General features: G+C 44.1%; 1 protein-coding gene across 4 annotated transcripts in view; it reads left to right on the top strand.

Moving 5' to 3' along the window:
• IFT88 (intraflagellar transport 88) overlaps positions 1-26327 on the top strand; it is a 157693-nt gene that overhangs the window by 114149 nt on the left and 17217 nt on the right. For all 4 annotated transcript variants that reach the window (XM_070409336.1, XM_070409334.1, XM_070409333.1 and 1 more), the window contains one exon: positions 4967-5033. In XM_070409336.1, the coding sequence (XP_070265437.1) occupies positions 4967-5033 (67 nt within the window). The remainder of the gene's footprint in view (positions 1-4966; positions 5034-26327) is intronic.

Below are 26327 nucleotides of genomic sequence, written 5' to 3'. Positions count from 1 at the left end.
AATTTGTATAAACCTAAGAAAGAAAGATAAATTGATTCAGGTTTATTTGGTTCAGGATTAATGCGTCTTCCTGAGCCCCTAATGCCTTTTTAAGATGTTAAAGCCAGAAGGTTGTTTATATAGAGTAATTCATCAAAGAAATTCGTCATCTTCCTGGAACTCTTATGGAAAAGAAGACCGTTCTCACATTTGTTGTTGAGGGATCACATTCTGAGTAAGAAGAAATTCCATACATTGTGTATTCATTAGTGCCAGCAGGAAGCGATTCCAGACACAGGCCAGTGGGCCAGACAGGAGTTGCTTTACCATTTGGACACTGGGCCCCACAACAGCATTATGTTTTAAGAGAGGTTCAGTTTCTGCCAAACTTGACTCTTCGGGAAAGAGCAAAATGGGAAGAACAGGAAGTGATGACACTGTTTTAAATATGAAAAAAAGAAAAATGTCAGCTAAAATTTTAAAGAGGATTAGACAACAAAAGGAAATTATTAGGAGGCAGAAGAAAATGGATAAAGAAATAATTTACAGAACACAGGAAGTTTTAATTGCTAGTCCAAAAATAGGAGTACTTTAGTAATTCATTCCATTTTAAAAATCAAATTTCTGAATTCTCAAAATATTGAAATAGAGAAATTCTGTTCTAATATTTGCTATTTTCTCCCCAAAGAAATCAGCAAACAATTTCAATAAATGCTTTCTTTTGTCCACAATATCATATGTCATTCAAAACTAATGTAAAATGTAGTTGGTATTTATCCTCAAGTTTAAATTTTATCAAAAAGCATAAAAATAACTATACAATCTATTTGAGCAGAAACCCTTTGATTATGTTTCCTAAAAGAAAAGAGATCCTATATAATAAAAGGCTAATATGCAGATTGACCGAACAGCAGAATGACCGGTTGCTATGACGTGCACTGACCACCAGGAGGAAGATGCTCAATGCAGGAGCTGCCCCCTTGTGGTCAGTGCGCTCCCACAGGGGGAGCACCACTCAGTCAGAAGCCAGGCTCATGGCTGGCGAGTGCAGTAGCAGTGGCGGGAGCCTCTCCCACCTCTGCAGCAGCACTAAGGATGGCCGACTGATGGCTTAGGCCTGCAGGGAGCAGGCCTAAGCTATCAGTCGGACATCCCCCGAGGTCTCACAGACTGCGAGAGGGTTCAGGCTGGGGTGAGGGTCCCCCCCCCCCCCCCCCCAGTGCAGGAATTTCATGCACTGGGCCTCTAGTTTAGTAATAAGATCTCATAAAGGCATGGCTTTAAAATTTACTTACAGAAGAAATAAAATTTGTTTTAAAGTTTATTTATTTAATGAAAGCTACAAGAATGTCTTGCACATTTTATGCATAATTGAATTTACAAAGTCTAACAAAAATGTGGAAGAAAATATGCATTGTTGATATCAAATTAATGGTAATTTGAGCATTAGTTACATTTTTCAGGTGTAGATTTCTAATCACTTTTTTGTTAAAGGCCATTGATGTCAGTATCTTCATGCATTGCCTTGTGTTAGTCCTCATTCCTCCTCTCAGGAAACATTTATCACAATGCTGTGCTCTGTGGAAGACACAGTGACATGTAAGAGTCAGCCACATGCTGAAGGTACTCGTAACATGGGAGTGCAAGGTGAACACCAGTTCCTCTTCCAGGGTCATGGGGCATGTGAGGGAAACGAGCTCTGGGAACAGAGGTGGAAGGGTTCTGCTTCAGAGGAAGACTTAGAGATCATTCCTAGAGGAACTAGTGTTTAAGCAAGTATGCAGATCTCTACGAAGAAGTGTGCATAGAGGTCTGAGTACAGGAAGTTACAGCCAGGTTTATGCATTCTTTTGCAGTTTTCTCTTGAATTTGAAGTCAGAGCCAATCTTAGGAATCCTTAACTAGGAAACAACTAACTGCTACTTGTTCTATTGAACAAATATCTAAGTCTTATGTAATAAGTGCAAATGTGGTGGACAGGACCCTGGACTTCTCTCCTGGCTTGATCATTGGCCAGCTCTGAGACTCGGAAGGGACAGTTGTTCCTTCTGACCTCATTCTCATTAGCTGTAAAATTGGAAGAGTATTCTAGATCAATGCTTCTCAACGATCCGTGGTGCAGTTAATTTTTTGTCTCAATCTGTCATTGACATCACTAGAAAAATGATCATGCACTTGGATGTCAGAAACATGAAATCGGTATGCAAGTTTGAAAACCCTCAACCTTGAGTTCTGTGCTCACTTCATCAAGGACAGGTAACAGTTCAGGGGCGGCAGGTTTTCAACCTCCACTCTGAGTAGAATGTGTAAGGCTCTGGTTTTATTCCAATTCCAGAAGAGTAGTAGAAGACATATTTAGTCATATGCTCATATTGAACAGTAGATGTAAAAGGAAAAAATGTTTCTTACTCTCAATGCCTGTTTTTTAATTTGTCCCATTATTTTATTTGTATCTACATGAGTCTTGTACCTTCTCTCTTTTTTTTTTTCCGAAATGGGAATGGCATCATATTTTTTCAGAATAAGAATGTCAACTTTTAGTATATTATTAAAAAATAAACATTCTGTTAAAAAAGTCAAGTAGATTATTTTTATAAGTAATATTTTAATTCAAATAGAAATATATAAAGAAAGACGTGAAAATCATCCATCCTAGTACTTTGAGAACACTAGCATTTTGGTATGTGTCTTCCTGGGCATTTTACAAATATACACAAAAATAGCAATACATATATTTTTAATGGGACTTTTTTTTACAAAAATTGAATTTTTACAAAAATACTGCCTTATAACCCCCATATGTTTTCCCCAAAATAACATGGACAGCTTTCGATGTCAACAAACGTAGACCTCTGTCACTTTCTGATCTGTGTCCCATCATGTGGCTCCTTCCCTCACATTTTAGTTTTGCTGTGATGAGAATCATTTTGTCAGTTATTATTCCAGAGCTTCCTCTTTTACCTGCTGTCAGGACCTGCCTCACACCAGTCAAAGTGCGACTTGAGGCAGATTCGTGTTGATATAAAAATTCTAATACTTGCCCAGCCGGTGGGGCTCAGTGGTTTAACATCAGCCCATGAACCAAGAGGTCACTAGTTTGATTCTGGTTGGCGCACATTCCAGGTTGTGGGCTCTATCCCCAGTAGGGGGTGTGCAGGAGGCAGCTGATCAATTATGTTTCTCTCTTATCGATGTTTCTATCTCTCTGTCCCTCTTCCTTTCTCTTGCTCTAAAAATCAATAAAAATATTTTTAAAGGCTTTCCTTTTTTAAAAAATTCTAACACTTAAGCAAAATACAAAGCAATCTATAATAATAAAAGCATAATATGCTAATTAGACCAGACGTCCTTCCGGACGACCTTCTGGATGAAGCCAGGGCTGTGAGGGCCAAGGCCCGGGTCCCAGGTACCTGCCGGCAACCTGGGGGAAGCCCGGGACCCAGGTGCCAGAGGGAAGCCGGTGCCGGCAGCAGTGGGGAAGGAAGGCCTACTCTTGCATGAATTTCCTGCATCAGGCCTCTGGTAAAATATAAAAGGAAACCTAAGAATGTCACAGCTTGGGAAATGGAACTCCCATTTGACCCTGTGATCCCACTTCTAGGAATATATCCCAAGAAACCAGAAACACCAATCAGAAAGGATATGTGCACCCATATGTTCATAGCAGCACAATTCACCATAGCTAAGATCTGGAAACAGCCTAAGTGCCCATCAGTAGATGAATGGATTAGGAAACTGTGGTACATCTACACGATGGAATACTATGCTGCTGTAAAAAAGAAGGAACTCCTACCATTTGCAACAGCATGGTTGGAACTGGAGAGCATTATGCTAAGTGAAACAAGCCAGTCAATGAAGGAAAAATACCACATGATCTCACTCATTCATGGATAATAAAGACCATTACAAACTTTTGAACAATAGTAGATACAGAGGCAGAGCTGCCTCAAACTGATTGTCAAACTGCAGTGGGAAGGCTAGAGAAGGTTGGGGGGCAGAAGGGAGGGGAGTAAGAGATCAACCGAAGGACTTGTATGCATGCATATAAGCATAACTAATGGACATAAGACACTGAGGGGTAAGGGAGGGCAGGGGATTGTCAAGGGCGGGGGTTGGGGGAAGGACACATATGTAATACCCTTTGTAATACTTATTATAATATTTTTTTAAAAAGAATAAAAAAAAAGAATGTCACAGCTTGGAGGTATTTTTCTTTAAGGGTGAGTTTGTGTTTAAGAGAGTAGACAATTGAACAGATTAGGCATTTTGTGAGATTTTAATAGCACATTTATTGTAGAAGTTGAATTTCAAAAGCCATTTTGCCTTTTTCCCTGTAATAGTTTTGGTTCAACCATTGTAGAATAGAACAATGCAGGAAATAGCCTTTTAATAGATTCTCTTCCCTTCTACCCACCCTCCATTCCAAACGATTGTGTTTAAACCTGAACTTCCCCATCCACAGAATATTTGGGGCCTGGCCAGTGTTGCTTAGTGGTTGAGCATCAACCCATGAACCAAGAGGTCCTAGAATTGAGCCAGTTGGTGCTCAATCCCCAATAGGGGGCATGCAGGAGGCAGCAGATTGATGTTTCTCTCTCATCAATGTTTCTGTCTCTCTCTACCCCTCTCTCTCCCTCTCTCTCTAAAATCAATAAAAACATGTTTTTTAAAAAAGAGAATATTTGGTTTTTAGGGTGTTTGTATAAGCAGAGATTTCACTGCAGTTTGAAGTATAAGTGCCACTTGAGTGTGACAAGGACTGATCACTCAGCATGTTAGAGGGCAGACTTTGAATCTCTAAGTTACACAACATAGTCTTTATTCCTATAGAAGCGATTCAGGTAATAATCAATTTGACCCCAGCTTTCAGAAATGTATAAGTCTTCAGAGTTACATAGTAATGTTAATTTAAAAATCAATGTTTAGTTATATTCAAGTTTGAAGAAATATGAGTTATTCTTTTAAACTCATCTTCTTCTTGTTCTAGCGTATAAAGTCTGGCAGAGATGGCCCCGGAGGTTCCCGCGGCAAGAGAGAGGGTAGTGCTGGCAGTGGTAAGTTTTTTCTGTCATCTTGAAGTTGTGGATTAGTACATGGGCTTCTGGAAACATTTTGAAACAATCCAAAAATGTCTTTTATCTGTGTGTGTGTGTGTGTGTGTGTGTGTGTGTGTGTTGTATACACAGTTAAACCTCACTTATTCTAATTAATTTTGTAGGCAGTCAGTCTGATATATAAATTAAGTATAAATGTTAGTTATTTTAATTCTTTTTTAATTGTTTTTTATTGATTTTAGAGAAAGAGAAACATTGATTTGTTGTTCCACTTACTTATGCATTCATTGATTGATATTTTTATGTGTCCTGAGTGGGGATTAAACCTTCAACTTTTGCCGAAACCGGTTTGGCTCAGTGGATAGAGCATCAGCCTGCGGACTGAAAGGTCCCAGGTTCGATTCCGGTCAAGGGCATGTACCTGGGTTGCGGGCACATCCCCAGTAGGAGATGTGCAGGAGGCAGCTGATTGATGTTTCTCTCTCATCGATGTTTCTAACTCTCTATCTCTCTCCCTTCCTCTCTGTAAAAAATCAATAAAATATATTTAAAAAATAAATAAAATAAATAAATAAATAAACCTTCAACTTTGGCATATCAGCATGACACTCTAACCAATTGAGCTGCCTGGCCAGTGAGCAATTTTAGTTCTTAACCAGAACTGTTTCTGCTAATAGCATAACAAACAAGTTCAGGTTGTGAAATTATTATAGATGTCCATCCTAATGAGGCTTTACTGTGTAATGTTTAAAATTTACATTTTAAGGAAGTACCATGAGAAGTAAGACGGTCTTATAAAATGCAAACAGTCTCAGGTCCTCAGTCCCACTTTCAGTGTAGAAACAGTGCCAATTTGGGAACTCGGGGACATGGTTCTTGTTCCAGTCTTGATCATGACAACCATGTGTCTCTGGAGCAACCATGTAAATGCTGTATGATTTAGGTGATTTCTGAAGTTGTTTGCATCTCCAAATTCCTTGACTCTGTAACTGCTCGTGACATTATAATAATAAAAGGGTAATATGCTAATTAGACCGGAAGACCTTCCGGGAGACCTTCCAGACATCCTTCCAGACAAAGCCATGGTGGCGGGGCTGAGGCAGAGGCGGTTAGGGGTGATCAGGCCAGGAGGGGAGGGCAGTTGGGGGCAATCAGGCCAGCGAGGGGTGGCAGTTGGGGGCGAGTAGGAGGTACTTGGGGGCGAGCAGGCCAGCAGATGGGGCAGTTGGGGGCACTCAGGCTGGCAAGGGGGTGCAGTTGGGGTGATAAGGCCAGCAGGCAGAGTGGTTAGGGGTGATCAGGCAGGCAGGCAGGTGAGTGGTTAGGAGCCAGCAGTCCCGGATTGTGAGAGGGATGTCCGAGGGGTCCCAGATTAGAGAGGGTGCAGGCCAGGCTGAGGGACATCCCCCACCTCTGTGTATAAATTTTGTGCACCGGGCCACTAGTTACTTAATAAGAAGGTTTGTTTGCCAAGTCTTCCTTCTCTTTTTCCCATCAACAAAATCTACCTTCTCCCTCTGCTTCAGGGGATAGTTTAAGTTAAACTTAGTAGAAATTTGGTGGTTTTAAATAAACTATTGGAAAAATAAATGCTAAATGTGACCAATAAATACAGCTCCATTCTCTCACATCCCTACTTAGCAAGGTTGTACATAGGTGACCCATTTCATGCATCTGCCCAGCTGCATATCTGTCTGTGATCTAGGAGTCAGGACAAAGCAAGACGTGACCCTTAGATAGGCAGGCCTTTCATTCATTCACAAACGTTTACTGGATGCATTCTCAGTGCCCAACACTGTGCTCAGTGCCAATGACACAGGGATGAATAAGATGGTGGCCCCTGTGCTCAAGAAAATTCTAATGTAGCTGGAAAGACACACAAGGTTCTAGTGATGAGGATGCTGCCACAACGAAAGCACGTGTGTCTTCCAAGATTCAGGACTTGAGACTGGGGACGAAGACTCTTTGTAGAAATCAGAGCTCTGCTTCACCATGTACATTAGGCATTTACTAGTAGTCATCAGTGCCTCTAGTTCTAGCGAGATAGCCTGACTCTCTAAGGATCAGTCCAGCTCCTCCAACTGAACCACAGAGTCCTGACCAGTTAGCCCTCAGGTCACAAGAGCTGTTGCCCAGAGCCAGCATCCTGGGAGTGCAAAGGGGCTGCCACCTCAAGGAGCAGCTGACTCCTGTCTTGTCAGACTCCTGGTCATGATGGACGCTGATATTGCCATACTGTCCCCCTAGACCTCAGATATACCTCAGTTTTGTCCCTAACTCAACCCCACTCCTATTTTACCATATTTCTTTGGCTGTCTGGGGTTGGATTTAGCTGCGTCCTGGATCTAAGAAACAGGCCCCTACAATTGTCTTTAAGCCAAAGACAGCAGTCCGGGCCCACAGTCCCTATCCAAGCCTTTGGGGCCAAGTATGCTGTGGAATTCAGCATTTTTTGGACTTTAAAAAGTAATAGGAGCCCTAACCGGTTTGGCTCAGTGGATAGAGCGTCGGCCTGCGGACTGAAGGGTCCCAGGTTCGATTCCAGTCAAGGGCATGTACCTTGGTTGCAGGCACATCCCCAGTGGGGAGTGTGCAGGAGGCAGCTGATCGATGTTTCTCTCTCATCGATGTTTCTAACTCTCTATCCCTCTCCCTTCCTCTCTGTAAAATATCAATAAAATATATTTTTTAAAAAAAGTAATAGGAACCGAAGGACTTGTATGCATGCATATAAGCATAACCAGTGGACATAAGACACTGGGCGGTAGGGGAGGCCAGGGGATTGTCAAGGGCGGGGAAAAAAAGGAGGCATATGTAATACTCTTTGTAATACTTTAAGCAATAAAAGAATTTTTTAGGACATATTCAGAGAGAACCAAGATGGCGGCGTAGGGAGTGGACCTGTGCGTGCTGCTCTCTCACAGCATCATTGAAACGACCAACTATGAGGCAAACAACCACCACTCAGAACCATGGGGAGGTTGGCCCAGTGGTAGATCTACAACTGGAAGAAAAGGAAGAAGCGCAGTGAGACTGAGTGGGAGCTGTGGAGGCACCAAAAACAGAGGTACGCCGTCACACGCCAGGCGGGCTGAAAATGGATTCGTGGTTTTTTTTCAATCGGAAGCGGTTACAAACCCTCGAATCCTCTGGGCTTGCTCGGGGCGGGTCTCTGAGGCCCCAGATCCCACTGGGAGAGGCGACCATGGCTTTGCAGTGGTCGGAGAGCGAGGGAAGCTCTGACGTGCGGCTGCTCGTCGGCACTGAGGGACAAGAAGTCCTGGTGTCCCGGGGAGGCGAGGGGCGTGGAGATGCCGCCATCGCTATTTCCTCCTCGCTGGCGACTCCCTGAGACCCCGCCCTATCATCCGGGCTGTGCCAGAGGCACAAGAGGGAATGACTGTGCTTTTACAAACTCTCAAATCCACTGAGCTGGTTCGGGTGGGTCTCTGAGGCCCCAGGCCCCAAGGCGAGAGACGGCACGGCCTTCCAGCGGTCAGAAAGCGAGGGAGGCTCTGGTGCGCGGCTGCTCGCCGGCACTGGGGGACGAAAAGTCCTGGTGTCCTGGATAGGCAAGGGGCCGCTGAGACTCCGCTCCAGCGACTCCCTGTGACCCCACCCTACGCAATTTACATTCCCATCTGGGCTGTGCCAGACTCACAAGTAGAAACGCCTTTGCTTTTGCAAACTTTCAAATCCACTGAGCTGGTTCGGGCGGGATCATGAGGCACCAGACCCTATGGGGGAGAGGCAGCACGACCTTGCAGCCATCAGAAAGCGAGGGAGGCTCTGTCGCACAGCTGCTCGCCGGCACTCGGGGACACAAAGCCCCGGCGGAGAGGCAAGGGGCCGCGAAGACCCAGCCAGTGCTATTTGCTCCGCCAGGGCGACTCCCTGAGACTCAGCCCTAATCAATTTACATCCCCATCCAAGCTGTGCCAGGTGCACAAAAAGACCCACCTGCGCTTTTGCAGCCTAACCCAACAAATTGCAGACTTCAACTGCTAGCAGCCATGGGAGACACACTCAAGAAGCAGACCCAGGAGAACCAGGATGGCGGCTAAGGAAGAGACCTGTGCATGCTACCTCACACAACAACATCAAAACTACCAACTATCGGACAAACACCTATCATACAGAACCATGGGAAAGTTGGCCCAGTGGAAGCTCTACAACTGGAAGGAGAGGAAGAACATTGAGACTGAGTAGGATGTGCAGAGACACCAAGTACAGAGCCCAACCCAACAAACTGCAGATTTCAACTCCTCGCATAGAAAGAAGAGCATTGAGACTGAGTAGGATGTGCAGAGGCACCAAGTACAGAGCCCATCCCAGCAGGCTGCAGATTTCAGCTCCTTGCAATCGGGGGAGCGGAGTCGGGTCCCGGGCAGGCCGGGGCTGGGCCCGGCTGGGCCAGCGCTGTCGAACCACTGTACCAGCAGGCGCACAAACATGCCCACAGGTTCTAGTCTCGCGTGGAGCGCTGGGGGACGGTAGACAGGCAGTCTGTGCACTTGGTGGAGGGCATGATCCGAGGAGGAGTGCTGGATGTTCAGCCACCAGGAACGCCTGGAGATTTTGTCTGGTGGGGAGCCGCCGGCAGGGGACAGAGGACCAAACTTCCTGTTTCCCTGGTAACAGGGAAGGTCGGGACAGCCCCGGTGAGAACGATACGGCCCCGGTGAGGTCAGGACGGCCCCGGTGAGGTTAAAACGGCCCCGGTGAGGTTAAAACGGCCCCGGTGAGGTTGAAACGGCCCCGGTGAGGTAGGGACGGCCCCGGTGAGGTTGAAACGGCCCCCATGAGGTAGGGATGGCCCCGGTGAGGTTGAAACTGCTCCGGTGTGGTAGGGATGGCCCCGGTGAGGTTGAAACGGCCCCCGTGAGGTAGGGACGGCCCCGGTGAGGTTGAAACGGCCCTGGTGAGGCTCAGACGGCACTGGTGAGGTTGAGACTACTCCAGTGAGGTTGGGACAGACAAAGGGGACCAGTATAGACTGATGAACAGGAGTAGATACAGAGGCAGAGCAACATTGAACAGACTGTCAAACTACAGTGGGAAGCCTGGGGAGGGTTTGGGGGGGGATTAAGAGATCAACCGAAGGACTTATATGCATGCATATAAGATTAACCAAGACATGGGGCGGGGGTGGGGGGGGGCTGGTGGGTAGGGGCCGGGGGAATGTCAAGGGGGGGAAAAAGGAGACATATATAATACTCTTTGTAATAATTTAAGAAATAAAAATTATTTAAAAAATAAATAAATAAAAAATAAAAAAAAATAAAAAATAAAAAGAATTTTTTAAAAAAGTAATAGGGTGCATTAGCTATATAACATCTAATCCCCATAGGAACACCTTATCACCGAATAAAGTATTAATTCAGTGAAGCATGAATATTCACATTTAGGATAGATAGTGGCTAAAAATCGCTTCAGGGCAAGTTAGGTTTTGTGTCCAAGAAGTTTACATACTGCCACCTGAACACATAGCTTTCAGACCTCTTCATTTGGAATTGTAGATGAGGGATCATGGACCTGTATTACCAAAGATGTTCTGAATGGCCACAAAGTCAGCAGACCAGGCACTGTGCCTCCGTGAAAGACCCTCTGGAAGGCTGCCAGACCCACTTGCTGCTGCTGGTTCATGCTTGCTCTTAGGAAGCAGGCCATCCTGATATGAGCTCTTTTAAAGTTGAGTGTCCCGTTAAGAAATAATTGTTTTGAGTAACCCCTACCTAGGGAAGTATTAATTATTTACTAACATTCTGGGACCAGATTCACCATCCTCTAAGTATCCCACACATCCTCTAAAAATTTTGAGTTCAGAGTCAGTCACCAACCAGTCTCTCCCAAAATAGCAGCAGCAGCCTTATGGGAAGTTCTCAGCCTTCCCTGGTAACTCGTGAAATGTCTTCAGTGTTAATCCCTAACATGAGCCTAAGTTAACTCCAATGTCTTCACTTTGAAAATCTGTTTCAGAAACTTCAGGACCTCCTAACAGGATGCCAGGGCAGGCCTAGAACTGTTGAGCAGGTTGGGGCTTAACCAGAGCCCTGAGAAAGTATCCCCAGACCAACTCCAGTGTCTGCCTCTCAGAAACATCAGAAAGGTCAAGCTGCACTTCAGGGGACACCAAGTTCCAAGTCCTCTGACACAAAGATCTGTGCAGCCTCCTAGGTGACCTTTCCCTAATAATTCTGGAAGCATGCCGTGCCTCAGAACAAAACAGGCCCACACCTCCTCCACAGTCAGGTCGGGTCGGTGAAGCCATGACTGATGTGTAGGAAAGGTGAGCTGCCTTGTCTGACATCTGTGTGCAGAGCGAGGCATCTGTTAGAGAGAGGCACCTCCTGGTCTTGGCCTCCCCACTGTTGCTTGTTCTTGTTCTTCATAAATAAGTTTTCCTCTCTCTGATCCCGTCCACTTCAGTCCAGCACAAATAGTCAGTTCAAGTACACAAATAAGTTTTATTCTCACATGAGGTCAGTTTGGAGTAGAAACTGTGGTTTGGAGGCATTTTTACAAGCTGGTTTTCTTGTTCCCAGTTCCTTGGCACAAGTTGAAGGCACTAAACAGTTCCTTCCCAGGGGACTTGCCCACTTTCCCCACCATTTGCCTTTTTGTTCCTTATTTCTTCCCTCATCCTGAAGCTCAAGTTGGAGTACCTCTTTTGATGATAGGAATCATGTTTTCTGCCTCCTTTCTCCAGTTCTCAGCACAGGCCCAGGGCAAGGCTGTCCCTGGCTTTGAAGTCTGTGTAAACCATGCTGTGGACCCCTCCCTCACTATCTCCTCTCTTTTTCCTTGTGTTCCCCCCCCCCCCCACCCAGTACACTGGACACACCCGTCCTCAGCAGCCGTCGCCCCCCACCCCCCCACCCCCACACTAGCAGCAGTCACTCTGCATGTCTGTCACTTACCCATTTGCCATTCAGGAATTTCTAGGACAAACCTCTATGTAAAGGGAGCCCCGATCTCACCCATCTCCCACCTCTAACCTGTAAAACGTAGACTTGCACATTTATAGCTTAACATGGAAATATTTGGCCCTTCAGCTTGGATTAGATGCATAGTGCAGTTAGGAGAAAGGGACGGTTTTCATGTGAATCCAACTGAAGTCAGCCATAGCTAGTGTAAGTATAATAATTTAAATGCACTGCCTGCAACTTGATTTTTAGAGAATTGCCTAGGACAGAGGATCATGGAGAACGAATACATTATCATTATTCATTTATATAAAATAACTATTTCTGAAATGCTCGGGGATCCTACGAAATTGTCCTGTTTGTGGATCAGACTAGTCTCCTGGAAGTCTGATTTTTGCTATTAATTTGTTCAGTAAATCTCAGTTCCCTTCCTCTTCAGTGATTCTCAGATGTTAGTCAGAATCACCTAGAGTCAACCACAGAGCTCTAGTACTGAGTCAGTCAGCCTGTGATAGGCCAGGAATCTGCATTTCTGACAAGGTCCCAGCTGATGCTGCTGGTAGTGGGAACACACTTTGAGAACCACTGCTATATCTCCATTGAGATACTACAGGATTAGATGTGACAGAGTGTCTATAAAAAGGGCACCACAGCCCTAACGGTTTGGCTCAGTAGATAGAGCATCGGCCTGCGGACTGAAGGGTCCCGGGTTCGATTTCGGTCAAGGGCATGTACCTTGGTTGCGGGGAACATCCCCAATAGGGGTGTGCAGGAGGCAGCTGATGGATATTTCTCTCTCATCAGTGTTTCTAACTCTATCCCTTTCTCTTCCTCTTGTAAAAAACCAATAAAATATATTTTTTTAAGAAAAAGGGCACCACATTTAAAACCACAGTGTGTAGCAGTGTATAGTCATCCAGCCTCAGCCTCTTGTCCCAGCTCTGTCACGGCCGAGGTGATGTAAGTATTACACGCACAACCCACAGAGGCCGTGCTGAACCTGGCACATGCTGGTGCTGAGTGAGTGTGACTGTGATGATTATTACTCGATACAAATCCCATTGAAAGGCAGTACTATCTGGTTTAGAATTTTGAATATCCATTCCAGGATTGTTAGTACGTTAGTTTACTTTTAAAACAGAATTAACTTATTTTTTTGTTGTTGTTAATCCTCACCTGAGGATATTTTTTCCATGATTTTTAGAGAGAGTGGAAGGGAAGGGGAAAGACAGAGAGAGAGAGAGAGAGAGAGATCAATTGGTTGCCTCCAGCATGTGCCCCAACCAGGCAGGGGACAGAACCTGCAACCCAGGTCTGTGCCCTTGACCAGGAATTAAACCTGTGATCCTTTGGTGCACAGACCTACACTCTAACCACCAAGCAGTGCCAGCCAGGGCAAAATAGAATTAACTTAAATGAAATGAAGTTGTTTTAACTACTTGAAGTAAAGATGTATTTCTCTTTTAAATGCACAATTTTGAGTTAAAGTTTTAGCAGCTCAGTGCCAAACATCAATCAGTTTAAAAGAAAAATTAAGCCATGTCACACAAATGGTCAGCTCCCACAAGTAGAGCTGTGTCCTCCGAGTTCACAGTCTCAGTAGTCAGCCTGTGCACAGTCCACAGGGTGAAGTGGATCGAGCTCCTGCATTTAAAGGCCCGGAAACCACAGAATACCTCTGCTTCTCATAGGCACCTGTCCTCAGGACAGAGAGTGCCTTCCTGGAGGGCCTCTTCCCTTTTGCATGATGTTGGCAGTCCTGACTTATTTTGAGTGCTGTGTTGTTAACGTTCCATTTTAAAATTGTTTTTTGTTTACTATGTGTACTTAATGGTTTGCTGCATTTTACGCTTACTTTTTATTATGTCTTGGGTGCCAACTTTTCCTAAGAAAAAATGTATCTCATTTTCATACTGAAAATAATTTCATAATGAAAATTATAGGATATTATGACTCAGTGAATAGAAATTCACTTTAAGATCAACTTTTTAAAGAACGTCTTTTATAAAGTACATTGTAACCATTTTTTTAATCAAAGTTTTATTTTAAGATTATAGTCAAGGGTGAACTTCTTTGACTAGAATACCTTTGCACAGTTTTGCTGGGATCCAGTGGCTCATGCTCAGTGCCCACCACATATGAGGGACAAAAGGTCACTGACTAAGGAGGAGAGATAGAAAATCTATGTGAATACAGCCAAATTCAGATAATCAAATCAACAGAACGTAGGTAATCTCCTGGGAAAAAGAGAGTGAGTCTGTAAAGGGTGAAAAAAGCCTTCAGAAGCTGGCAGGACTGGGGCTCTTACTTGTAAAGAGCGTCACTCCCATCAGCTTCATCCCATGTAAGCACCCACTTTGCCACAGAAATCTCAGGAGTAACTGTGCTGGACACCCTGGCTGCTATGCACTTTGAGGCTTGACGCCACAATGTAACTGTTAGTAATAAATATTAGAGGATAGTTAGCAGTATCGCGGTAGCACCAGCATATTCAGTGTCACAGACCCTGCTGGTCTGATCTGCTAACTAGTCACCTATCTTCTGGCAAACTGGTTCTCTAAGCCGAGTGGTTCTCTCAACACACTTTTCCCATAGAGGCCCAGACAGTAGGTAGTTTAGACTCAAGGGCCATGTCCTCTCATGCCACTGTGGTGAGAGGCGGCATAGACAGCATATAAGTGGGGGGATGTGGATGAGTCTCAAAACTTCATCTTCAGACACTGAAATTTGAATGTCGTGTAAATGTCATTGTGTCACAAAATATTATTCCTCTTTAGCTTTTTTCCCCAACCATTAAAAAAGTCTATAAACCATTGTTAGCCTACTAGACATACATAAACAGGATGGGCCAGGTTTGGTCCACAAACTGTACTTAGCTGATTTCTGTTCTATACCCACCTCTCCATGAATGTTCTTGGTCATAACAGGTGGGGACTCAGGAATTTCCTTTTGACCAAAGCACCAGTTACAGCTATCTAATCTAAGGATACAGCTCTACAATGAGACTGTTGTTTACCTTTCCCTCTTAAAGTGATCTAGACTGTTTACAGCTCAGCCACCTCCAAATATGTCACACAGAATAACCGAGTGATGAGACTTTTTGTCAACAGAAGGTGCTCCTTCCCTCTATCCCTTGGCTTACTGCCCTTAGTTTGAGGTCATTTGAATTAGTTACTCAGTCCCGGTGTTCATTCAGCATCCATGGACTTCCTTTTTCAAGTTACTGCATCTTTTTTTTTTTTTTAATTAAATTTTTATTGTTCAGATTACATTTGTTCCTCTCCCCCCCCCCCCCCATAACTCCCCTCCTTCCAGTTCCCCGCCCCACCCTCCGCCCTCACTCCCCACCCACTGTCCTCATCCATAGGTGCACGATTTTTGTCCAGTCTCTTCCCAAATCTCCCATTCCCCTTACCCCCCCAAAAATAGTCAGTCCATTCCCTTTCTATGTCCCTGATTCATTATAATCACCAGTTCATTCTGTACATCAGATTATTTATTCACTTGATTCTTAGATTCACTTGTTGATAGATGCATGTTTGTTGTTCACAATTTGTATCTTTACCTTTTTCTTCTTCCTCTTCTTAAAGGATACCTTTCAGTATTTCGTATAATACTGGTTTAGTGGTGATGAACTCCTTTAGCTTTTCCTTGTCTGTGAAGCTCTTTATGTGACCTTCAGTTCTGAATGATAGCTTTGCTGGATAAAGTAATCTTGGTTGTAGGTTCTTGGTATTCAGCACTTTGAATATTTCTTGCCATTCCCTTCTGGCCTGCAAAGTTTCTGTTGAGAAATCAGCTGACAGTCGTATGGGTATTCCCTTGTAGGTAATTGAGTCTCTTTCTCTTGCTGCTTTTAAGATTCTCTCTTTGTCTTTTGCTCTTGGCATTTTAATTATGATGTGTCTTGGTGTGGTCCTCTTTGGATTCCTTTTGTTTGGGGTTCTCTGCGCTTCTTGGAACTGTAAGTACATTTCTTTCACCAGGTGGGGGAAGTTTTCTGCCATTATTTCTTGAAATAGGTTTTCAATATCTTGCTGTCTTTCATCTTCTGGCACCCCTATTATTCTGATGTTGGTACGCTTGAAACTGTCCCAGAGGCTCCTTACACTATCTTCACACTTTCGGATTCTTTTTTCATTTTGCTTTTCCAGTTGGGTGTTTTTTGTCAAATCTTTGGTTTGATTCTTGTGCTCCTCTGGTCTGCTATTGGGTATAATATTCTTTATTTCAGTCCGTGTATGCTTACTTTCTAATTTCTTTATCGTAGCATCGAGGGTCTCATTAGTTTTCGTGAGGCTCTGCACAAATTTATGGCAAGCCCTCAAAATTGCGATTCTTAGCTCCATATCCTCCATTTCTGTCATGTTTTTTTGTCTCCGCATCTTTTATGCTTTCTTGGTGCACCCCCTTGTGGTCTTTGTGCGCAGTCTTGTTCTAGCCAAGCCTTAATTGTTGTAGTTAACACTAGAGGGATTTGACCACCAGGCCGACTGGCTGCAGGAAACAGCTGTGTGGAAAACGTCTGCCTTCTGGGGAGGCGCTAATCCAGCCTTTGCCTGAGGCGATCGGCAAATGGCTGTGCTCAGGGTTTGGGCGGGGAGGGATCCACAGGGCGGGCGGAGGGAGCAGTTATGGCCGCTCTCAGTCCCGTTCCCAGAGGCTCTGCTTCTCAGAACCCCGGCAGCCGCTGCAAACCTCGGAGAGAAAGCTGCCCTCAGGTTCCAACTGATGCCGGATAATCCCGCTTCTCCCGTTTGAGTCTGGGTCCCTAGAGACTCGCCCGGATCTGGAGCCCAGAGTCTGAGACTCACTCCCGACCGAAAACGACAACCGCGCCCTCAGCCACCAGCCCACTTTGCGCGCACACCTCGGTACCTTAGTATTTTCCACACTGCGCCGCCTCTGAGCCTCGGTTTGCTGTTCTCTTTCCTTCTAGTTGTAGAGTCTCTCTTCAGCCAGCCTTTCTGTGGTTCTGGGTGATGTCCGTTCCGTCTTTTAGTTGTATTTTTGAAATGGTTGTTTGCGGCAGTGGTCTCTGGTGTTTACCTACGCCGCCATCTTGCAGCTTTTTTTTTGTTCTCTCAAGTTACTGCATCTTATGTGATCTCCGGCAAGTTACTTAATCTTTTGTCACAGTTTCCTCATCAGTCAAATGGGAGTGAAAATAGGATGTACCTGGCAGGGTGGTTGAGAGAAGGAACTGAGTTTTCACACAGGAAGCACTGGCAAGGGTGATTCCTTTGACAAGGGAGAACATGGGCAGTACCCAAATTTTAGTGTCCACCTGCGGATATAGTGAGGGTCCATGTGTGTACCTTTGCTGGATGTATGACCTTGAGTTTGTTGTTCTCAGTTTTTTCCTGACACTGAAGGCTCACGTGTATTTGTGCATGAAGGTAAATGTCAGCACATGGACCACTGCCTTACTGTTTATAAAATTTAACAAAAAGTACTAGAAATTATATCTACAAATGAATGTTGGTTTTTGAAGTTACCAGTTTGGAAAGTGGAACATTTATTCCAGTAATGCTGCAGTTAATCAAAACATTTGTCAAACACCTCTTTTGGAATTTCCATCACAGGCAAATTACAAAAAGCACAGGAAGTGCAGTCTAAAAATTTTATAGATATGTGTACTATATATATTTAAATATGATAAAATCTGTACAATATATGTATTTCATGTATCTATAAATATATACACATATATGCACATTTTATACATATAGTTCTTTTCCCCTGTCCCTTCCTGTCTTTCTGCCTTTCTATCAACAAACTTTTACCAAGTTCCTGACCATCATAGGTACTCAGCAAATACCAATTCCCTTCCAGCTTCTTCTCCTATGTCCTTTTTATATGCCAAGTATTGAGTTAAGCATTTAGGATGTGAATTATAGCAAAAACAGAATAAATAAATTGTCTACTTTGCCTCCATCTTCACTGATCTCTCCACAGGATCACTCTGCCCCTGAGTGTTGCCTATTACAGTGGCTGTCAGAGCTCATTTCAGTTTTGATGGGTAATACACAATTAGGTGAACAAAGGATGGAGTGAGAGTTCAGTTAAACTGAGCCTCACAGCTGGGAACAATGTAAAAAAGAGCTGACATTCTCACAATGCAGCTGGGTCCTAGCCATGGGCTCTATGCAGTTTTGTGCCAGTTGTGTCATCTGTGCTGTCAGGCCATGATGCTGGGGCCTGGGAGGGAACTTTGGATTTGTAGCCCCTTAACTCTCAAAAGAGATGGAGCAAAGGAAGAGCAGCTTCCTCATGACAAAGGGTAGGTCACTTGCAAGTCAGACTACAAAGTAAGTTGGACAGTAGATTCACACAAAAGGTCTCAATGTGCTGTCTGAAGTCCGTTAGTGTTTGTAACCATAAACAAAAGCTCCCTCATACTTATGGAGTGAGTAGTTTCCTTAGTGACTGCATTTTAGTTGGTGCTAAATTGAATATCATCCTGGGGATGAAAGAGACCAAAAAAAGTTTAATGTCTAATGGAGTGTGAAATCAGAGTTTATAGTTCACCAAAAGAGGATCCCTTCAGAAGATATTTCAAGGAGTAAGGACACTATGTTTGTAACACTCCGAGGAATGAGAAGAATTTTTTAGGTTTCATTTGGATAGCACTGTCAAAAAATAAGAAAGTGATGGAACAATTGATAAGGCTTCCTAACTTAAGGGAAGTGGTGGGGGAATATAATTATTATCTGACTAGAGGCCCGTTGCATGGATTTGTGCACCAGTGAGGTCCCTCGCACCAGTGCACTATTGGAGCCAGGGAGGGACTGCAGGAGGGCTCCAGGGTGTGTCTGGCCTATCTCACCCAGTCCCGATCAGCTGGACCCCAGCAGTAAGCTAACCTACTGGTTGTAACATCTGCCCCCTGGTGGTCAGTTCGCATCATAGCTACCAGTTGAACAGTTGCTTAGGCGTTTATATATATAGACTAGAGGCCCGGTGCACAAAAATTTGTGCACTGGGGGGGGGGGGGGGGGGTCCCCTCAGCCCGGCCTGTGCCCTCTCACAGTCTGGGCCCCCTCAGGAGATAACGACCTGCTGGCTTAGGCCTGCTCCCGGGTGGCAGAGGGCAGGCCCAATCCCTAGGTGCAGCCCCTGGTGGGGCTCAGAGCAGGGCTGATTGGGGAGTTGGGGCACTGCCCCCTGTCATGCACAGAGCAGGGCGGATCGGGAGGTTGCGATGCCACCCTCAGTCACGCTCAGGGTGGGGCCGATTGGGGGGTTGGGGCACCGCCCCCTGTCACACTCAAGGCAGGGTCGATGGGGAGGTTGCGGCGCCACCCCCTGTCACGCACAGAGCAGGGCCAATCAGGGGGTTGGGGTGCTGCCCCCTGTCACGCACAGAGCAGGGCCCATCAGGGGGTTGGGGAGCTCCCCCCTGTCACGCACAGAGTAGGGCCGATAGGGGAGTTAGGGCACTGCCCCCTGTCACACACAGAGCAGGACGGATCAGGGGGTTGGGGCGCCGCCCTCTATCACCCACAGAGCAGGGCCGATCAGGGGGTTGGGGCGCCGCCACTGTCACACTCAGGGCAGGGCCGATGGGGAGGTATGGCTCTACCCCTTCACACATAGAGCAGGGCCCGTTGGGGGTGGGGGGGATTGGGGCGCCGCACCCTGTCACACACAGAGCAGGGCCCATCAGGGGGTTGGGGTGCCTTCCCCTGTCACGAACAGAGCAGGGCGGATAGGGAGGTTGTGGCCCCGCCCCCTGTCACACACACAGCTGCAGGGCGATCAGGGGGTTTGGGCGCTGCCCCCTGTCACGCTGATCTGGTGCCAAGAGGCCTCGCGGCTCCGCTGATCCTGGTGCTGGGAGGCATATTACCCTTTTACTATATAGGATAGAGGCCTGGGGGCCGGCTGGTTTGCCCTGAAGGGTGTCCTGGATCAGGGTGGGGGTCCCCACTGTGGTGCCTGGCCAGCCTGGATGAGGGGATGATGGCTGTTTGCAGCTGGTCACACACCCTTCAGGGTGGGGGTCCCCACTGGGGTGCCTGGCCAGTCTGGGTGAGGGGCTGAGGGCTGCTTTCAGGCTGGCGGTTGTTGACTGAAGCTCCCAACCGCTCCTTTTTTTTCTCTTTTTTTAATTTTATTCTGGGCCAGCTTTAGCTCTGGCTCTAGCTCTGAGGCTTCATATCTGGTTTGTTTGCCGTTCTATAATCGAAACAATGTATAACTTCAGCTCTGAGATCCCAGCAGGCTGAAAGCTGGTTTCTGGGGTTTTGTTTAGCTTCTACATTTGCAACATAGTACATAGTTGCTTAGAGTTGCAACTCAGAGGCCGGCAAGTCAGGTGGGGAACGTTGGAGTCTGCAGTCACTGGAGCAAGCAAGCCTCATGTTCGCTTCCAGCTGCCTGGCTGCCGGCCGCCATCTTGGCTGACAGTTAATTTGCATAAGGATATGCTGATTAGCCAATGGGAAGGGTAGCGGTCGTACGCTAATTACCATGTTTCTCTTTTATTAGTGTAGATAATTTAAGGAATTATCAGATATGTATTGTTTAATTAAACTTGAAGCCAAAAAAAGAGGTCATTCAGTTTTTCAATTACGACAGTGTTGGAAACCCTAAAGACAGCATTCTCAGTACACTGTTGGAGGCAAAAGTCAGATTTCCATGATTTTAAGGAGAGGAAAGTGTGGGATGCAGAAAGGTAATAAAGAGGATAAATCATTCTCTTGTGTATGGTGGTACGTATGCAGCCTCACCAATTATTAAAGAAATGCAATTAACCTGTACAGTTAGCAAGGCCAGTTCTCCAGGATCCAGGGGGAAGAGCTTTCTTTATGAGCTAAATGCTGCTGGTGGAAGCTGGAAGCAGGGTGTGTTTGGTAATATTCTTCAAGATCTTTAAAAGCTCCACACCATAAACTCAGAGAATTACAGTATATATACACATATTGATCACATTATTTATGACAGGAAAATGCTGAGAATAAACAAAATGTTCAACAGGAGTAATCCTGGGTTTAATTGTGTTTTGCACTGTTGCCTCACTGTGGCAGTTACAACAGGCCCCTTTCTCCTTCCCTGTGCTCGATCCCACATCCTGCTTCCCAGCCTGATCTCTGAGGGGTTATGTTGCCACTGGAAGCCCCAAAGCTAGCGAACATACAATTCCTAAGAAACATTCTTATTTGCAACCAGAGAGCAGTGATTAATAGTAATTTTACAATGTGGTTTCCTTCTCACTTTTTTATAAACAAAATAATGTTCACTTAAAAGCATACTGAAGTCAATAAAATAAGAAATAAGCAGAAAGTCAGATATTTTATTGGATTTTAAAATTGTGTTATAGGTGTAACATCATGGAAAATTATTTATAGCAAATGTTTCTGGTAAAAGTTACCCACAGTCGGTGGACCTGACTGATGGTGGTGGCTATGTCTCCTTTTCCTCTGCCATGGAGCACAGTTAATAGTCACCAGAATTTTTAAATATCATTGATGGTATTAAAGATAAAAAGCTATATATTTTTCTTATTTTCATTACTAGGGTAAATGTATTATGTACTCAATTTGGTGAAATTGTTGAATTTAGATCATAAAATATTTGCCAAAATCTAATTGTTTAAAGAATTAACAAAAATAAAGTACATGGCTTTTCATCTTCTCTTTAGTTATTCTTTTCTACGTTTAGTTTATCTACAACTGTAAATAATTTTCATGCTCTTAACCATATTCTTTCTAAGTAAAGACTGTCTTCCCTTGGAAACGGAAGTTTATGTAGTCAGCCTCTTAATTTGTTCCATGAATAGAGCTTATGTTATAAAACTCAGTTTCTCACAAAAAAAACTCGAATTTAAAAACTGTAACATTCTAGCCTAGTCAGTGTGGCTCAGTGGTTGAGCGTTGACCTGTGAACCAGGAGGTCATGGTTTGATTCCCAGTGAGGGCACATGCCCGGCTTCAGGCTCAATCCCCAGTGTGGGGCATACAGGAAGCAGCCAATCAATGATTCTCATCATTGATGTTGCTATCTCTCTCCCCCTCTCCCTACCTCTCTGAAATCAATCCTATATAATAAAAGCCTAATATGCTAAGTGTCCAGTCGTCCAGTTGTCTGTTTAACCAATCAAAGCATAATATGCTAATGATATGCTAAGGTCACTCAACCACTCACTATGACGTGCACTGACCACCAAGAGGCAGATGCTCCAACCAGTATGTTAGGTTGCTGCTGGGGTCCGGCTGATCAGGACTGAATGAGATGGGCCAGACATGCCTTGGAGCACTCCCACAGTCCCTCCCCAGCTGGCCAACCTCCCACATCCCTTCCCAGCCCCAATCATGCACCAGTGGGGTCCCTCAGCCTGGCCTGTACCCTCTCACAATCCGGGACCCCTTGGGGGATGAGAGCCAGTTTCAGCCTGATCCTGCAGGCCAGGCCGAGGGAGCCCACTAGTGCACGAATTCGTGCACCAGGCCTCTAGTAAAAATATATTTTAAAAAGTAAAAATAAAAACTGTAACATTCTAGCCCTGGCCATGTAGCTCAGTTGATTAGAGTGTCATTTGGCTACACCAAGGTTGCGGGTTCGATCCCAGTCAGGGCACATACAAGAATCAACCAATGAATGCATAAGTAAGTGGAACAACATATCAATCTCTCTCTCTCTCTTTCTCTCTCTCTCTCTCATTCTCACTCTCCCTCCCTCTGCCTTCTTCCCTCTATCTAACATCAATAAAATAAAACAATTTAAAAAATAAAAACTATAACATTCTAAAATGTTACAATAGGTCACCTTCTTAGTATGAATTGCCTTGTAAAAAAATATTGGTCAAATCAGGATGTTATCTCCCCTGTAGCAAAGGAATGTGAGATTTTTCCCAAGTTTCAAGATTGTAAACTTGCTTTATAAGTCACAAGACAAGAAGAGGGTCACTGGGGATGGGGGAGGGTCTAAAACAGGACTGTGAAAAGAGATTGTGAGTTTCCTTTGTCTGGATGTTTGTCATTATTCAGACAGCTGCATTTCATGGTCAGCTAAGCTGCTAAGCTTAGAATAGCATATGTCAGGAATATGTGAATAAGGCCATAGTTATTCATATAAACTTTCCATGTCTATATGAAAAGTGCCACACTTTACATAGATCCTTTGCCAAAATAGACATTACTGTGTGATGGTTAAGGACCATGCTGGCAGACAGAAAACCTGGATTTTGGTGTTGGTCTTGCCACTAACTATGAACTCTTATTAAATAAGTGACTTCACCTCTTTAGACCTGTTTTTTCATCTGTAAAACAAAGAGGTTAGACTTAACCTTTTTAATTACATTTTCATGTGTTTCTCCTGACTGTGAAATTATTACAGACTTCTATTTCTGACAGTAAGATGGACTGAATATTCAGGGAACTCCTCCATGTAGAGCACTCCTGATAATGGTGGACTGAGTATTAAAAAAAAATAAAGAGGTCCATGGCCAGTATAGCTCAGTTGGTTAGAGCATTATCCTGTACACCAAAGGTGGAGGGTTCCACTCCCAGTCATACCCTATGCCCAGGTCCTGGGTTCAATCCCTGCTCGGAGTGTGTGTGTGAGGCAACCGATCAATGTTTCTCTCTCTCTCTCTCTCTCTCTCTCTCTCTCTCTCTCTCTCTCTCTCTCCCCTCTCTCCCTCTCTCCCCCTCTCCCCCTCTCCCCCTCTCCGCCTCTCCCTCTCTCCCCCTCTCCCTCTCTTTCTTCTCTCCCTCTCTCCCTCTCTCCCTTTCTATCCTCTTCTCCCTCTCCCTTCTCTCTAAAATCATTTTTTTTAAGAGGAAGTAAAAAGAAATGAGAAGATGAAAAACACTTTTAAAATTTATGGCTGAGTTGGCAAGAAAGAAGGAAATTATTTGGAGACTAAAAATGAGTAGAATATTTAAATGCAAAAGCGTAAGTACAGAAGCTAATGTTTGCCTTAGCAAATTCCTGTGGCCTAGAGCCTGGGTTTATAGGCACTCATAGGGAGCTAAAGATAAAACCTGGGCCCCAAAAAAGTCAGAGGTCAGACCAAAGAATCCCCTTCATAAAGCCAGGACCCCTAATAAACAGTACCATCAGTGGGTCAAATAGAAAAGAATTCACCCCACAAGGGATGGGTTTCCACCTTGGCTCTGTTGGAATGTGATAAACAGGAAGCACAACCTTGAAATTCCTGACCATGAGTCCTCATATGGTTTTGGAGCTAGAATACACTATTACCTGTGTGGCCTGAAGAATCCAACCTGAAAATATGGAATTGAGTTGGTGGTGCTCCCAGGAACCTGGAAGAAATAAGTGTAATCCTTCCTAGAGTAATATACTTTAAATAAGCCTCAAATAATTCTTTCAGATAAAATTCTAAAGAGCAGGAACCTACAACTTTAAGAAAACACATGAGGAAATAATATGAGTGAGCAACAGAAACTATAGAATGTAGCCTTCAAAGACTACATATATATTATAATTATCAGATAAAGAACATATTTTAAAAGTAAGAATACACATATCTCTTGTTATCTGAATTCTAGAACTGAATAGATTCAGGTACTTTTTTTTAGGTACAGCTGTTATCCTCTGCTATCTGAACTCTGACACTTACTATCTAAAATTTAGGAATCAGTCTGACCTGTGTGGCTCAGTGGTTGAGCGTTGACCTATGAATTAGGAGGTCACGGTTCCATTCCTGGTCAGGGCACATGCCCGGGTTGTGGGCTCCATCCCCAGTGGGGGGCATTCAGGCACATGATTCTCTCTTATCATTGATGTTTCTCTCTCTCTCTCCCTCTCCCTTCTCTATGAAATCAATATATATATATTTTTTTAATTGGGAATCAGGTAACACACAATGCCTCACTATCCAAATTCTCTCTATATAAACTCAGCAATTGGGTTCAAACAGTGTCATACTTACGTATTTTAAGTATGGCAACAGAATAAAATAATATAAAAATTACTAGGCAGACTTGAAAAAACCAAATTGAATTTCCAAAAATGAAAAATGTAATTGAAATCAGAAACACAATAGATGTTTTAAAGCAGGGGTCAGGAAACTACAGCATGCAAGACCAAATTTGGCTTGATCTACCGCCTGCTTTTGTCAGTAAAGTGTTACTGGAAAAGAGCAATACTCAATCATTTGTAGTCAGAAACCATTTGGTATGCAAAGCCTAAAATATTTACTGTCTGGTGGTTTACAGAAAAATCTTCTTGACCCCTGAAAAGCAAATTAGATTAGATGAAGAGAGCTGAAGAAATTACCCAGAATGCAGGACAGAGTCAAAGTGATGGGAAATAGGAGGGATTAAGAGACATGAAGGATGTAGTAGATACATATTGAAAGACAGAATGAGGGAAAGGAAGTAAAGAATTAATGGCTGAGAATTTTCAAGGATTAATGAGATCCTCAGATTTACAAAGCTAATCAATAAATGTGATACACCACATAAACAAACAGATAAAAACCATATAATTATATCCATTGACGCAGAAAAAGCATTTGACAAAATCCAACACCCTTTCTTGATAAAAACTCTCAGCAAGGTGGGAATAGAAGGTTCATACCTCAACATAATAAAAGCCATATATGACAAACCCACAGCCAACATCATACGCAATGGGCAAAAACTAAAACCATTTCCCTTAAGGACAGGAATAAGACAGGGATACCCACTCTCACCACTCCTGTTCGACATAGTACTGGAAGTACTAGCCATTGCGATCAGACAAGAAGAAGAAATAAAAGGCATCCAAATTGGAAAAGAAGTAAAACTGTTCTTATTTGCAGATGACATGATACTGTACATAGAAAACCCTAAAGACTCCATCAAAAAAATTATCAGACTTAATAAATGAATTCAGCATTGTTGCAGGATACAAAATCAAAGCCAAGAAATCTATGGCTTTTTAAAACACCTATAGTGAACTTACAGAAAGAGAGATTAAAATAACAATCCCCTTTACCGTCACACCAAAAAAATAAGATACCTAGGAATAAACTTGACTAAGAAAGTAAAAGACCTATACGTAGAAAACTACAGGACCCTGAAAAAGGAGGAAGACATAAACAGATGGAAGAACATACCATGTTCATGGATTGGTAGAATCAGCATCATCAAGATGTCCATACTACCCAAAGCAGTCTATTGATTCAATGCACTCCCCATTAAAATACCAACGGCATATTTCACAGACCTAGAACAAACTTGCCAAAAATTCATCTGGAATAAAAAAATAAATTTAAAAAAACGAATAGCTGCAGCAGTCCTGAGAAAGAAGAACAAAGTAGGTGGGATCTCAATACCAGATATCAAGCTCTATTACAAAGCCACTTTTCTCAAAACAGCCTGGTACTGGCACAAGAACATACATATAGATCAAT

Source organism: Myotis yumanensis, unplaced genomic scaffold (assembly GCF_028538775.1).
Source record: "Myotis yumanensis isolate MYYU_CA2020_CCGP unplaced genomic scaffold, mMyoYum1.0.hap1 SCAF_3, whole genome shotgun sequence".
Classification (NCBI taxonomy): Eukaryota; Metazoa; Chordata; class Mammalia; order Chiroptera; family Vespertilionidae; genus Myotis; species Myotis yumanensis.
This window is presented reverse-complemented; position numbering and strand designations above follow the sequence as displayed.